Raw genomic sequence first — 14900 nt, forward strand, 5'->3', positions numbered from 1 at the left:
GACACAAACTCTACATATGCACATGCACAGAGTTCCGATATCAAGGGTGAGACTGTATCGAGGTAAACAAGATCATATCAAAGCTCAAATAGAAAGAGACAAGCAGGAATAAAACAACTATACAGATTTAAGGTAATGCAACCTAAGCATCCGAAAATAACCATGCTTTATAGTTCAAAGAACTAAATAGAAGATAAGGAAGAAATACCCACCTCCAGATATCTCGTATCAACAGAACCACCCCACATCACGCTGCTCGTATAGATCAAGGTATTGTGTCACATATACAAATTTATATAACTAAATATGTGTACACTACAAATAGGTGAATAACCTATAAATAAATAGCCAACTTAAAAGTGATAGTTACTGTGATTACTACCCTTTTTCCATTAGTAAAGCTAGATTAAACTTTTAACCTAGCTGAACCCATCCAAAAACTAAATTCCTATTAGATCCTTAAATAATTCCAATCTTCCATTATCACCTAGCAAGAAGCAAACTTATACATCACAAAATACATTTTCAGATTAGGTTTATCTACATTTACAACCTTCAATTTCCCAACCTAGCACCTCTTGTTATCCTTGTTATCCATTCCCGATCCCACATAACCTTCAGAAATTAAACAGAACACTGTCTGTCAATTACTGTTAAAATTCCAGATCAATTAACATACAGAGATTACACTGTTTACAATCTATTGGGGTACACTGATCGGCCAAGAGGGAAGAACAAGAATTCAACTAGAGAAACTATGTCACGCCCCGGAGGAGTCCCTGTCCGAAGATATTTCGGCAACATCTCCCCTTTATGGCGGACAATTTGAAACTTTCTACATATCCATATACCTCAGCCACATGCGGCTGGAATAATAACAATAAATATAGCACAACCACACAAGCATCCACGCAGTTATATATAATCAAACAAAGCAGTAATACTCTGACTCGGAAACCACCCTACTCAACTACACTCGTAAAACACAAATCCGACAAACTTACCTCTTCTGCCGTCCAGGCAGGCATGTAGTAGAACAAATCTAAACCATACGAAAATCCATCAATCATAAGAATCCATACAATATCCAAATCCTCAAACAGAATAAGTCTAACACAGTCTAAATAACAAACCAAAAGATAAAAACAGCTTATGGTCTGCAGGGGACTAGCAACTGGAACTCTCTCCTGACAGCATCAACCTGAAAAATAACAACAATGGAGGCAGGGTGAGTCCAACACTCAGCAGGTACAACTGATATACAAAGTAAGGAAATAACACCTAGCACTAATCATGCGTACAGTCTCCTGATGTAATAAAGGTAAATGCAAACTGAAGTAAACAGGAGAATACTGTACTAACCAGGACCTGGGTATAAGGACAAAACAGTCCGAGTGATATGGAAATCCTGTATGCATGTCAAACATAGGTATCCAAACAATATGCAGCATATCAATGCAGCAAACACAAACACAAGCAATAAATGCATCATGCATATGATGCTAATGATGCATCCTGGTCACCCCTGACGCCAGTCGATCATCTCACACAATAGTGAGGCCGAGTGGGTAGAGCTGTGACAACCGTGCACTCTGTCGTCACTACTCCTGATGAGTGACCTAGTGGACGGGATGTTGTCGGAGTACACCTATCCTCCTACCCCAAATCATAAATGGGGGAGCGCAATGCTCTCAACTCCCGGTACACAATGACGGGGAGGAATCCCTGTCGGATAACACATTGTGTCACACTACCCATGAGCGGACCAACGGTGCCTAACAGAGTCCCTACTGCAACACACTCTGCCTGAATCGACCACTAACCCATGAGTGGTGGTGTGTGCATATCCATGTAACTAGCGATGTGCTCAACAATAATGGAGCAGTCTATCGCACAGCATGTAATCATGCAAATGGTGCATGGCACTAACCATAAAATATCCTGACCTAATCCATATATATATAAAAGTGCATCATAGGTCAACGAGTCAAATCAAATCAAAGGTACACAGAAGGTATAAAACCTAGGTCCTGAACATGGTGAAGCATGGTATATCACTACCCCTACAAGCATGTATAAACAGGTAATGTATACATGAGATGCAAACCAATCAATCAATCAAGCATGTATCAAGTTTTGGGTAGTGATTATCCGAAACAGAATGAGAAACATAATTAATGCAATGTGTTATATTCACTACAATGTATATCAAATGACATAAGTCAAAAGTACCCGCCTCCAATAGGAAATGTCCAATCTGGTCCGAACACGACGTCGAGATACTCGTCTCGCGTCAAAGTCCTGAAATTCCAATAGGTATATTTTTATTTAGCTAAAGTTCAAATGAATTGCTAAATAAATCCTTAAAACTATTTAGGGCAAAACCCTAAATAATAATCAACAACATACCAAATTCAACACATATAATTTAGTTATTCAACATGTATCAAATAACTAAATCAAACCCCTAATTCAATTAAGAAAACCGAAATTATTAATCAACCTTAACTGGCCATCGATTAACTTGTCCACATCAAGAACTAAATCCACCAACGTTAAACAAAAACCTTACCTTTCACTGATATCTAGGTTAACAATTATTGCTAATACAATTTAGAAATCGATTTACCAAAATATATCAACTCCTACACCTCACCTTATGCAGTAGTTAACTTAACACAAACCTTACCCAAATTTTCCGATGCTTCAACACTGCTTAAATCCTGGAGAACTTACTGCCGAGATCCGGAGAAGCTGCTGTGAGAAATCAGTGACAAATACCACTATAATCACCAACAAATCCAACATAGGATTCCAAATCAACAATCCAAATACCTAACATGCCTTACCTACTCAATACCCCCCCTTGTTTCCTCTCTGCCGGCGACTGGTGGCGAAGAAGGAAGACCTGCCAGTGGAGTCTGAAGCACGGCAGATGGTTGCTGGACCCTGGCGTCGGCAGTGGACGTTGGGGCAGAAGGTAGAGGAAGAAAGGAAGGCTCGACTGCTAGGGCCGAGGAGAAACTGGTCGACCGATGGAGGTGGCTAGGGAAGAGGAGAAGGGCTCTACTCAGTGATCGGAGGAAGGGCTCGGATGTCGGCGCTCAGCTCCAAAGAGGGAAAAGGGCCGCGGCACTGTGGTGGTCGATGCTGGGGCACCAGAGGTGAGGAGCTGCTCCGTGCATCGCCGGCGACAGTGCGTCGGGTCGGAGTGGCGGCGACGCGGCTAGGGATCGGCTCCGGCGCTCGAAAGAGGAAGAAGAATGTCTCGGTGGCTGGCGGCTAGGGCACAAGGGAAAAAAAAGGTCGGCGTCGATAGAGGAGAAGAAGAAGAAAGCGAGCTTGGCCGAGGGTTTATCCGCGAGAGGAGACGGCGGTTTGCATCGTCGATTGGGAGAGGCGGTTAGGGCAAGGATCGGGAGGAGGCTTGGCGTCGGCGCGAGTTCGGCAGGGAGAAAGGAAATCAGCGGGGAAAATAAAAAAAAAAGAATAAGGAAAAAGGAATTTATAAAATAAACAATTCCTCGCTTAAATGGGTAGCCTAAACAGGCTTTCCCAGAACCTAAATCTTATCCCCGTTAACTCGCCCATACCAGCTCCGAAAAATTCCCGAAAATTTTCCAAAAATTTCGGAAAATTCCCTTATCAATATTTGGCTATTTTCGGTGTTTTACAAACTATTCGTCACTAAAGAATCCAGCAAGAAAAATAGCACTCATTACCTCTTCCACTTCAATTGCTGGTGTTGTTCACAGATCCGACGAAGGAGACGATCCCCAAAAGAAGCTGTGGTGGCCGGAACCTATCCCCAAATGCCTACGCTCTAGAAGAAACCATCTGAATCAACTCGATGCAAAAGATTCAATGCCCTAATCCACCACCAGGTTAAATCGCTTACCTCCAAGCCCACCGTTAGGGCACGATCCATTCTTGCCGACGGACAGGGGAAGGAGATCGGAGAGGGATAATGATCGTGACCTCACACAATCGGTCGACGCTGGCTAGATCCAACGCCGGTGCCTTTGATTCTCTCCCGACAGTAAGCGAACTCAGCGGATTCAGGGATCCAACACCGCTGTTCGCCGAGATCAGAGAAGGGAAGAAAAGAAAAGGTCGGAAAGAAGAAGGGTTGGGATATAGCTTGGTTTATGAGTCAAGTAGGGTAAGATATAACCTATTTGGTCTACTTAGCTAAGTGGAACTAACCAAAACTAACTCGCCACATTATACACTAGTTATATCAAAAAATTTCAATAGGAAAGTTAAATATACAATTTCTTAAAAAGGCTTTATCTAGAAGTGGTCATTGCTCCAATATCTAAGAAGACTCTTGTATCTCACCGCAGCTTGGAAGATAATTTTTAAAATATATATTTAACTGACTGACAGATAAATTTGAATCTAACTCAAATGTCAATCAAATTCTTAAATTTCAAATTAACTTAATAAAGATGAAATTAGTAACCATCTCATAAACCCTATAAGGTTCCCTATTTGAAAATCTAGAAAAGGGTGAGATGGACTTAGGTTAAATTAAATACATAATTAATCAAACTCAAACTCAAACTCAACCCCTAATTAATCAAACTCAAACTTAAACCTTAATTAATCAAACTCAAACTTTAATTAATTCAACTCAAACTTTAATCAATTCAACTCAAACTTAAAATTTAATTAGTCAAACACAAACTTAAAATTTAATTAATCAAACTTAAACTTAAACCCTAATTAATCTAACTCAAACTTAAACTTTAATCAATTCAACTCCAACTTAAACTTTAATTAATCAAACTCAAGTTAATTAAATTATTTAAACATAAAATTAATCAAACTCAATCAAACTAATTTACTTAATCAAAATTAAATTAAAATTAAAATTAAAATTAAACTAACTTACTAAATTTAATCAATCATAAATACTCATCTCACAAATAAACCATAGGAATAACATATTTGATAATTTAGATTGAGTGAGATGGAATAACTAGTTAAAATTCTACCTATCTTAAAATCCTTAAAAGTTAAATTCAAATTAAAGTTCTTTATATGTAGGAACATAAAGATTTGGACCAATAGCTGTTAGATAATGGATGCCTAAAATTTAAAAAAAATGATTAACCAAGCTGGGTAACATAGAATGTAACGACCGCCCTTCTTATTACTACTATTCTAAAGGCGACCGCTACCTAACTACTAACTATACTAAGGTTGCTCAAAGCAATAAAAGCACTACTTAAGATTTCGGAAAGAAACTCTAAAGTTAAAATAACTTCCTACTAAACATGCAATGTATACAACCCAAGTAAAGCATGGCATATTACTAAATTTAAATATTGTTAACTGTAACTGCATGCTAAAGACTTGTGTAGGAATTTTAAACTTAATAATAACATAGGCAAGCTACGACTTCCATGAAAACCAAACCATAACTCGAATTCTAAGGGAACTAGCTTCCAGCAACTAAATAAAACAATGCTTCAACCATATCAAAAGCATATAAGAAAGAAGCAATTCTAGCAACATAATTTGCACAAGTTTAAGGCAGCTGATCAAATTTGCAATCAAACTGGAGGCTAACATAATTTGCTCAGGTTTAATCACGGCAACAGCAAACTGAAGGCTAAGAATAAACTAACATGCATGGCAGTATAGCACTCAAGCTACTTCATCACAACAGCTGATCAAAAATCAAATCCAGTAGCAAGTAACAAGAATTATTCCAACAAAATCCAAGTCTAGAACCAGTATTAAGAAGAAACCTTTCAGCTATACTAAAGGAATCCAGCCATAAGAAAGAGACAAGTTAAATGGATTAATCTCTAGCAATATAAGAAATCAATTAAACTTTTTCTTGGTCCCAAGGCTTCACACTTCAACATCACACACTTCTTTCATCACCACCACCATCCTGTCGCCTCCCTTTCATATCTTAGCTTTTCTTTTATCTGCAGTAGGAGGAAAAAAAATAGATCTATAAGCGAAAATGCTTAGTAAGTACTAATCTATCTCACAAAACTCGCAATGCATAAATGTAATGCAAAAGTACTGAAACTGAAATACTAAAGCAATCTGCATGTGCTCATGGTATACAGAAAAAAACTGGATACAAGTCATACTCACTATCTAGCAGGATAACAAGAAATTAATACTATAAGCTTAGAATTTCAAAAACTAACTTTTTATTTATTCTAAGCATGTAACTTGTTTCATTTCTTATATCCTTGTGTTAGAAATTAATCTTTTAATTCCTATCTTTTACTCTCTTCTTCTTTCTTTCTTTCTTTCTTTCTTTATTAACTTTTCTTTTCTTTGGTAACTTTTCTTTTCTTTGGGCCCAGGCTTAGTACCATCTCATGCGCGTTCCCTAATAGGTTGGGGTTGCGAGCCACCAATCCTAAAAGAGAAGACCTCGGTCTACCAGGGCCAAGACCTCGGAAATCGTCACCTGGATTTGTTTAACGACAAGCTCTTGGATGTCGGGTACTAGCCTCTTGCTTTACTTACTTGTTATCTTTCTTATTCTGATATTAAAAATGCCTTGGCATTTAATTAAGCTTTTGGTGTGCTTTTAATCCTAAACTACTTCCAAAAGAAAATGGTTTCAGAAATTCTAAAACATGATAGTAGCATGGGAGGAAACTAATTCCAGCAACCTAAATCATGGTAACTCAGCTGAAATACACAGAAATAGCATGGCAACAGCGTAGAATTTCTACACAGCAAGTTCTAAAGGAAACTTAGCATATTATTCTGCATGTTACAGTAACTAGCATGCATATTCAAAAAGAAGCTTAGCATGTCAAATTCTAAAGGAAAACTAACATAGAATGTCTCTTGGCGCAAGAAATTCCGAAAACATGCTAATCCGAAATCATATAAATCTCAAAAGATGTTTATATGCAAAGTCAGCAAAGGGCCTATAACACAAAACTAACTTGGAGCTTATCCTAAAGTTTTGGCACAGCCAAAGACCCAAACAAGGAAACAAACCCTTAACATAAAAATTCAGCATCCTAATGCCTTAGAGGAGGTTTGGCATAGACACTTTGGCACAACTCAGGGGTCCAAACAGCCACCTTAAAACCTTAATTCATTCTCCCAATTCGGCACAGCATGGAATACAATCCAGCCCTAGCATGAATCAAGTTTCGGCACAAGGGAGCCCTAGAGTAAAACTCAACAAGGAAACCAAGCGTACGGAGCAACTCCTACCGCAGGTGAGTAGTATTTACATAGGGTTTCTTGCACTTACAACCGGAAAGAAGGAAAGGAAGCTTCTAGGGGTTCGAGTAGCTACTTTTCCCGACGATCCCTTCGTGCTCCCAAGTTCTCCTCTGTCGAGACAACCACCCGCGGATGAAAACTAGTCGGGAGGAAGCTTCGCCGGCGCCGAAAATTGAAACCCAGCCTTTTCTTCGCCGTCGCCCGAGCAGGAGCAAATCGCCGCGCCGCGCGTGAGAGCAGAGGAGATTCGGGAGAAGATGTTGGGTTTTTGGGAAAATCCAAAACCTAATCCCCTTTTATATATTAGGGTTTATTCCAAACTATACTATATCCTTAATTCTTTCTATATAGAGTTAACAAAAAAATCTCCTAGCTCAGTTGGTCAGGCCAGCTTTGGCTTGGGTCAGTCCGACTCGAGGTCGCGGGTTCAAACCTTGCTTCCAACGCTTTTTACCTAAACTTCTTTGGTTTTGTAAAAATACTAAACGACCTTCAAAAATTACGCAAAAATACTCTAAAAATTTCTAAAAATCTCTAGAATATTTTAAAAGCATTTTCAAATATCTTTATGGACATTTGAAACTCATAATAGGGAAAATTGGGTCATTACAATCCCCCATACCTTATAAAAAGTTCGTCCTCGAACTTAGAATAGCTCTGGGTACTTCTGTCTCATGCTTTTCTCCCGCTCCCAAGTGATTTCCTCGTGCTTCTGGTTCTGCCAGACGACCTTCACTAGTGGTACTTCTTTATTTCTCAATCTCTTAACTGCTCTGTCCACTATCTGTGTAGGTCTGCTCTCATAACTAAGATCCTCTTGGATCTGCACTGACTAAGGCTGAATCACTTGGCTCGGGTCATGGAGACACTTCTTTAGCATGGAGACATGAAATACATTGTGTATTGCTGACATGTCTTGTGGTAAGTCTAGCCTGTAAGCTACTTTCCCAATCCTCTCTATGATCACGTAAGGTCCTACGTAGCGAGGACTTAATTTGCCCTTCTTGCCAAATCTCATCACTCCCTTCATAGGAGAGACCTTGAGGAGAACCGAATCTCCTACTTGGAATTCCAATGGCCTACGGCGTGTGTCAACATAACTCTTCTGTCTGCTCTGGGCAGTCTCAATTCTCTGTCTGATTTTCTGGATTGCTTGAGTAGTCTCGTCTATCACCTCTGTATGAATGCCCAACTCTGCTTCCATCTCTTTTCTCTCTCCTGCTTCTTGCCATCATATGGGTGATCTGCATTTCCTGCCATATAGTGCTTCATAAGGTGTCATCTTGATGGTGGCCTGATAGCTATTGTTGTAAGCGAATTCAGCTAAGCACAAATACTTGCACCAACTTCCTTTGAAATCTAGCGCACAAGCTCTGAGCATGTCTTCTAAAATCTGATTCACTCGCTCTGTCTGTCCATCAATCTGTGGATGGAAAGCTGTGCTGAACTTGAGTTTGGTGCCTAGTGCATTCTGAACGCACTCCCAAAAGTGTGAGGTGAAGCGCCCATCTCTATCAGAAACGATAGATTTAGGAACTCCATGAAGTCTAACTACCTCTTTAACATATAGCTGGGCTAACTGCTCTATGGAGTGGGACACCTTGATGGCTAGGAAGTGAGCAGATTTGGTCAATCGGTCTACTATTACCCATATCGCATCATATCCATTGGTGGTTCTTGGAAGACCTGTTATGAAGTCCATGGATATGTCTTCCCATTTCCATTCTGGTATTGGAAGAGGCTGAAGAACTCCTCCTGGTCTCTGGTGTTCTGCTTTGACTCTCTGGCATGTCAAGCAGGTACTAACATACTTAGCTACATCTCTTTTGAGTCCTGACCACCAAAACCTCTGTTTCACATCTTGGTACATCTTGGAAGAACCAGGATGCATGGAATATGGTGTACTGTGAGCTTCCTCTAAGATCTTCTTCCTCAGTTCCTCATCATTGGGCATGCAAATGCGACTCCCCTGATAAAGAATTCCGCTATCTGTTACTCTAAACTCTGAGTTGTCTTCTTTCTGTATCCCCTGCTTGATCTTCTGGATGTCCGGATCTTCACTTTGCTTTCTCTGTATCTCTACAAGCAATGTAGACTCTAAGGTCAATGCAGAGAGCTGTCCTTCGATAATTTCAAGTCCAAAATCGGACAACTCCTTCTACAGTGGCAGGGCTAGTGATAACAAAGACATCAGTGATGCACTAGATTTTCTGTTGAGTGCATCTGCCACTTTGTTAGCTTTGCCTGGGTGGTAGAGAATTTCACAGTCGTAATCTTTGACCAACTCTAGCCACCTACGCTGTCTCATGTTTAAGTCCTTCTGAGTGAAGAAGTACTTAAGACTCTGATGATCTGTGAAAATTCTACACTGAACTCCATACAAATAATGTCGCCAGAGTTTAAGTGCAAAAACCACAGCTGCCAGCTCAAGATCATGAGTAGGGTAGTTCTTCTCATAGTCTTTGAGTTGTCTAGAAGCATAAGCTATGACTTTTCCTTCTTGCATGAGTACAGCTCCTAAACCCATCTTGGAAGCATCACTGCAGATGTCGAAACTCTTGTCGCTCTGTGGAACAGTCAGAATGGGAGCACTGATTAATCTCTTCTTTAGCTCTTGGAAGCTCTGCTCACATTTATCTGACCATTCGAATCTCTTGTTCTTTCTGGTGAGGGCTGTTAGTGGAGAAGCTATCCTGGAAAAGTCCTCCACGAATTTCCTGTAATACCCTGCTAAACCAAGGAAGCTTCTGATCTCTCTGACGTTCTTGGGTCTACTCCAATTGTTGACCGCTTCCACTTTGGCTGGATCCACTTGAATGCCTTCTTTAGAAATTATGTGACCTAAAAATGCCACCTGATTTAACCAGAACTCGCACTTGGAGAATTTAGCATAAAGCTGCTTCTGCTGAAGAGTCTGCAGTACTATCCTCAAGTGCGTGTCATGCTCCTCTGGGGTCCTTGAATAGACCAGAATGTCATCGATGAATACAATGACAAATTTGTCAAGATATTCTCTTAACACTCTGTTCATTAAGTCCATGAAGACCGCAGGTGCATTGGTCACTCCAAAAGGCATAACTACAAACTCGTAGTGTCCATATCTGGTCCTGAACGCCGTTCTGGGTATATCTCTTTCTTTCACCTTCAGCTGATGGTACCCAGAGCATAGGTCTATCTTTGAGAACACTATTGCTCCTCTTAACTGATCAAATAAGTCGTCGATCCTGGGAAGAGGGTACTTGTTCTTGATCGTCACATGATTCAAAGCTCTATACACTACAACAAAAACAGCAAACGACAACGGATATTATCCGTTGTCGTAGGGTCAAAAAACAGTTGTAACTGAGGGTGTTGTAGAATGTATTGCCCTACGACAACGGTTTTGAATCCGTTATCTTTGTAGACATTTGACAACGGTTTTTATCCGTTGTTATTTATATGCCCAAAATTTGGCTACGAAGGATACGACAACGTTTTAAAACCGTTGTGGTAGATAATTTTAACAACAGAAATAAACCGTTGTGGTAGACATTTTTTACAACGGATATAAACTGTTGTGGTAGAGAATATTTGACACGTTTTATTTTTTTTACAATAGTTTTAATATATTTTACAACGGATAAAATCGTTGTCTTTTATCACTTTTTACAAAAAAATTTCGTTGTGGTTTACCTGATTTTTACAAGATTTTTAACTGTTGTCTTTAATGTTCATTAATACCAAACAACCAATCTTATTTTACTATAAGCAAACCACCAATGCAAAACTAAATATTTACTACATTAAATCCAAAATAAACATTCGTATATAATTCATCTTGTAGCCACATATACAACATATACAAAATGAGTTGTTACTCATCAAAATACACATGTTTTCCATTACTCTCCATATACATTAAATTACATGTTTTCCATTTGATGTTCTCCATATGGCTTTTAATTTACAAATTAGCAAGGCAAGCTACATCCTAACAAAACTCACTTCTTGCATCAAAAAAACTCAAGCCTCACGAATTGCCCGACCTGCAAGAGAAAATTTAACAAAACTTATCAAATTCCAGAATTCCAAAAGGAGAATGTAATTAACCAATCTGTAGTGCATAGAAGGCAAAATCAAACCAAATGAAGGAAACAAAAAGAGGTGTTTATTAGAGAATAACAATACATGGAATCTACTAGGAGCAGTGATACCTAGCTTAACATAGTTTATTAAATAATTAGCACTACATGCAGCTAACATTATTTAAGTGAACTATCATCCAAGATCAATAGAATCCATGCAAAGCGCATTACATCCATTAACATCTTGAAACAAAATATTCATGCAATTTTCTGTGCCATTTTCTAGACTGCATTACCTTTAAGACCTGGTAGGCATAATATGCTTTTCCATTTTGGAAGTAACAAGTTGCCAGGAGCTGCAAATTGACATAAGGAGAGTACAAACAAGAAAAAATAATAAATTATAGGACGAAAAACAAGATTAAGTCATGGCATATAGATGAAAACCATAAGGAGAGTACAAACAAGAAATTTGTAGAGCAACTCATAAGATACAAAAAGGTCATCATCTAACAATTCACAAAGAGATAACTTCCACATTGTCAGTCCTTGCATAATTCGAAAACAACTAAATAAGCTACTCACACAACCCAGCCATTATTAATTTTGGACCACAAAGAGAGGCAATAAATAAGGGAAATGTCAGCTAATTCTGCTCATGGTAGAAATGCAAGAATGAAGTATTGAGCAAAGGAGATAGCTAGCTGTGAACAAACAAATTATTAGCACTAAGGAATCAAAATCAATAAGTCATGGAGTCACAAACAAAGTGTTCAACCATCTTTTGAAGTCTAGTAATTTATACCTAGTAATGAATATAGTCTAGTACGCAATCCGCTCATTCGGATCGCACTTCGTCAATTTCTTCGTTGGAGTAAATTGTTTTCATGAACTGTTAACAAACCCAGATTATATTAGTAAAAAAAATCAGTAATAAAGAAGCAAAGTCAAATAAAAGAAATTATTTGAGAAAATTGAGAATATGTCAAATATTACCATTGACAACTACTCACATTAAAATCCAAATTCAGAAGAAAAAAAACTACATCAAAGAAAAAAGGGAGAAAAAAACAAACGAAATTGTCCCTTCTTATTCCCCTTCACTTTGAATCCGAGTCCATACTCTCCATTCCCTTCAACCCTCTTCGCCTCTTCTTCTTCTGTTCAAAACCAATAAAAATATACTAAATAAATGTTTCTCAATAGAAAATATAATACCGATGTAATTGCTAGAATAGATATAGATATTTCAAGGTGATCAAGAGGGGAAAAATGAACAATAAGTGGAGAGCGAGCCACTGCACCAATGGAACATAACATACGTGGACCCGCTCGAAAGGGCCAACAAAGACATGCTGCATTAAAGACATGCAACAATGAAGGAAAACCAAGGAATATTGTCAAAATTAATAATAGAAGAAAATGGTTGAATACTATCATGCAGCACAACAACAGTGAAAGCAATCAAAAAAGGTAGAAAATGTTGAAAATTAAGATGAAACAAATATCAGAGCATGAGATTTAGAAGGATGGAAGCAAGTGGACGGAAATGGATACCTTCCTCGTGCATGTCTTCTCCCTCACTTCATACCTTGCCCTTGTCAAATTTGTTAGCCATATACCTGGATAACAGTACTGGGATCCAAATTCACAACAATTAGGAAAATAAAGTTTAAATTTTGAGAAGAAAATGAGAAACAAGTTGTGATTTTGCTGAATCCAAAGAATGGAAGAATGTGGAAGTAGTGTGACCAACACTTACCTGATAGTCCAAAGAAGAGGGCAACATCACCATCTTTGCCCATATTATTGCTAGAGTGCAGGGAGAGAATGTTTCTTTTAGGCATTAGATAGTGCATCACACCGAACAAACCTTCTTCATCTCCCCGGCATATTGTGTGCCAAGGATGACCATTTCTTTCCTATCAAGATTAAGATCAATGCTGGTGGAGGTAGTCATGTAGTGTGTGTATCGATTACATGGAAACTGGCCAGCATTGTAAATTGTGAAGCAAAAGAGATCCGTTTCAGCCCAAGGCAATAGTGCATTACGTATTCTAGTTGTAAATCGGACCAGAATTTCAATAACAACAGCAACAACAACAATGGCAAGTCTTGTATAACCAGTAAACCTCTTTGGGCGGATCAAAACTTCATCAAGAAAAAAAAAAGGGAAAGGAAAGATATTTAGAAATTTAGTAGAAGGAAAAAAGGATTTCTTAGAGAAAAAACATTCCAATGTGATGGCATCATTTGGCTCAAATATACCAACATGATCTGCATATAGAAAGTTTCCAAACTGATGTAGATCCAATTACCGATAATTTCAACAATTGATATATAATTATTATGAAACTGCAGTTGCTTAACTTGGATAAATCAAGGAAAAAATAACAAATAAAACCAGAGTGATGATGTCAAGACCATAAATTAGCTATTGGAAACATAGAGAACACCTATCGAAAAAGACTAAACAAAGAGAACTATGGTAATGTTAAGTAATGTGCAAGCATCCATTAGCAAGTTGTAATGGTATCATTAAAATAAAACATACTACTAGCACTTTAAGATACTATATAGAAAAAACTTAGAAGTTCACAAAAAAAAAAAATCAAGTGCATCAGCCAGATAGGAATACCTCAATGTTGTACTAAAGAAGATTGCAACTCCAAGAACATCGAAGTGGTTGAGCATAGTTCTATCAATCCCATTTAAAAGTTGATAGCGCATGTTTGCATATAATCCTAAAAAGCACCATAACCAAGAGCATTGCTACTTGCAGAAGGAATTGTCACTGATAACCTACCATAAAATTGAGTTAAGAAACCATATAATTAAATTATCTTCAAAGAGTTATTCACAATAAAAGGGGGAAAAATAGAAAACACTAACCTTCCCTCCTTCTTGGCAGCAAAATCTTTTGTTATAGCACCTTGAATTGTCCCTGCAGCTAGTCCCAGTAAAGAAAATTCTGCTGCTTTGTAGAAGAAAGAGTAAATTCTCTTCTGCAAGTCAAATTCTCTCATAGGATAGCTATTCTCAAAAATATTATTGGGAAGTTTCTGAATTGTATTTTCCAAGTCAAAGCGGAATGTATTCCCATATGAACGACAAGGTGCAAGGGACCAAACAATTATTCCATTACAAGTCATTGCAGTAAGGACATTGACAAGTGCCAATTGCCATTCTTGCTTGATTCTACATCACGGAGGAGAACAGATTAATAATCAGAACATATAAAAACATCTCCCTTTTGCAGACAATGAAATTTGTCTAGAACATTAGCATATTCTGTGCCAAGTCAGTCATATCATATTTATGTAAATTCAGATGTGCAAATATATGTCATAAGGCACGTCAAAATACTACAAGTTCAGAAAAGCATAGAAATAGGGATGATGCTTGTGCCACTATCTAGCAAGTAGCACCTAAATTCAGAAAAAAATGAATAATGGACAAGTTCAGTTGCATGTCGCATTAGATCAAATGCGATGTTTCCACTTTATTGAGAGACAATTCTATGAAAACTAAAATAGAATGGAGCTCGACAACACTATACATATAAATATAAAGATCAAAGTTTCTGAATGGATAAGTGTGAGAGGGTGAAGT

At 38.2% G+C, this 14900-nt stretch overlaps 1 protein-coding gene and 1 long non-coding RNA gene across 2 annotated transcripts; both read right to left on the reverse strand.

Moving 5' to 3' along the window:
* Window positions 1-12329: 12329 nt before the first annotated feature.
* On the reverse strand, window positions 12330-13096 carry LOC121968492. The gene is made up of 3 exons (XR_006108180.1): window positions 13051-13096; window positions 12846-12923; window positions 12330-12448 (listed from the first exon to the last, which is right to left on the reverse strand). It is a non-coding gene; the product is annotated as an uncharacterized LOC121968492 (long non-coding RNA).
* An 811-nt stretch (window positions 13097-13907) lies between these two features.
* On the reverse strand, window positions 13908-14547 carry LOC121968493 (protein RETICULATA-RELATED 1, chloroplastic-like). Its single transcript, XM_042518833.1, has 2 exons — window positions 14181-14547; window positions 13908-14090 (listed from the first exon to the last, which is right to left on the reverse strand). Exons 1-2 carry the CDS (start codon window positions 14438-14440, stop codon window positions 14033-14035), a joined length of 318 nt encoding a protein of 105 aa, XP_042374767.1. The 5' UTR covers window positions 14441-14547; the 3' UTR covers window positions 13908-14032.
* Window positions 14548-14900: the final 353 nt, after the last annotated feature.

This window comes from Zingiber officinale, chromosome 3B (assembly GCF_018446385.1).
Source record: "Zingiber officinale cultivar Zhangliang chromosome 3B, Zo_v1.1, whole genome shotgun sequence".
Taxonomy (NCBI): Eukaryota; Viridiplantae; Streptophyta; class Magnoliopsida; order Zingiberales; family Zingiberaceae; genus Zingiber; species Zingiber officinale.

Coding starts and splice junctions, on each gene's coding strand:
- LOC121968493 (XM_042518833.1), bottom strand. CDS start 14,440: ATGACTTGTAATGGAATAATTGTTTGGTCCCTTGCACCTTGTCGTTCA. Junction 14,091..14,180: donor GCTGCCAAGAAGGAGGGAAG/GTTAGTGTTTTC, acceptor ATTTTATGGTAG/GTTATCAGTGACAATTCCTT.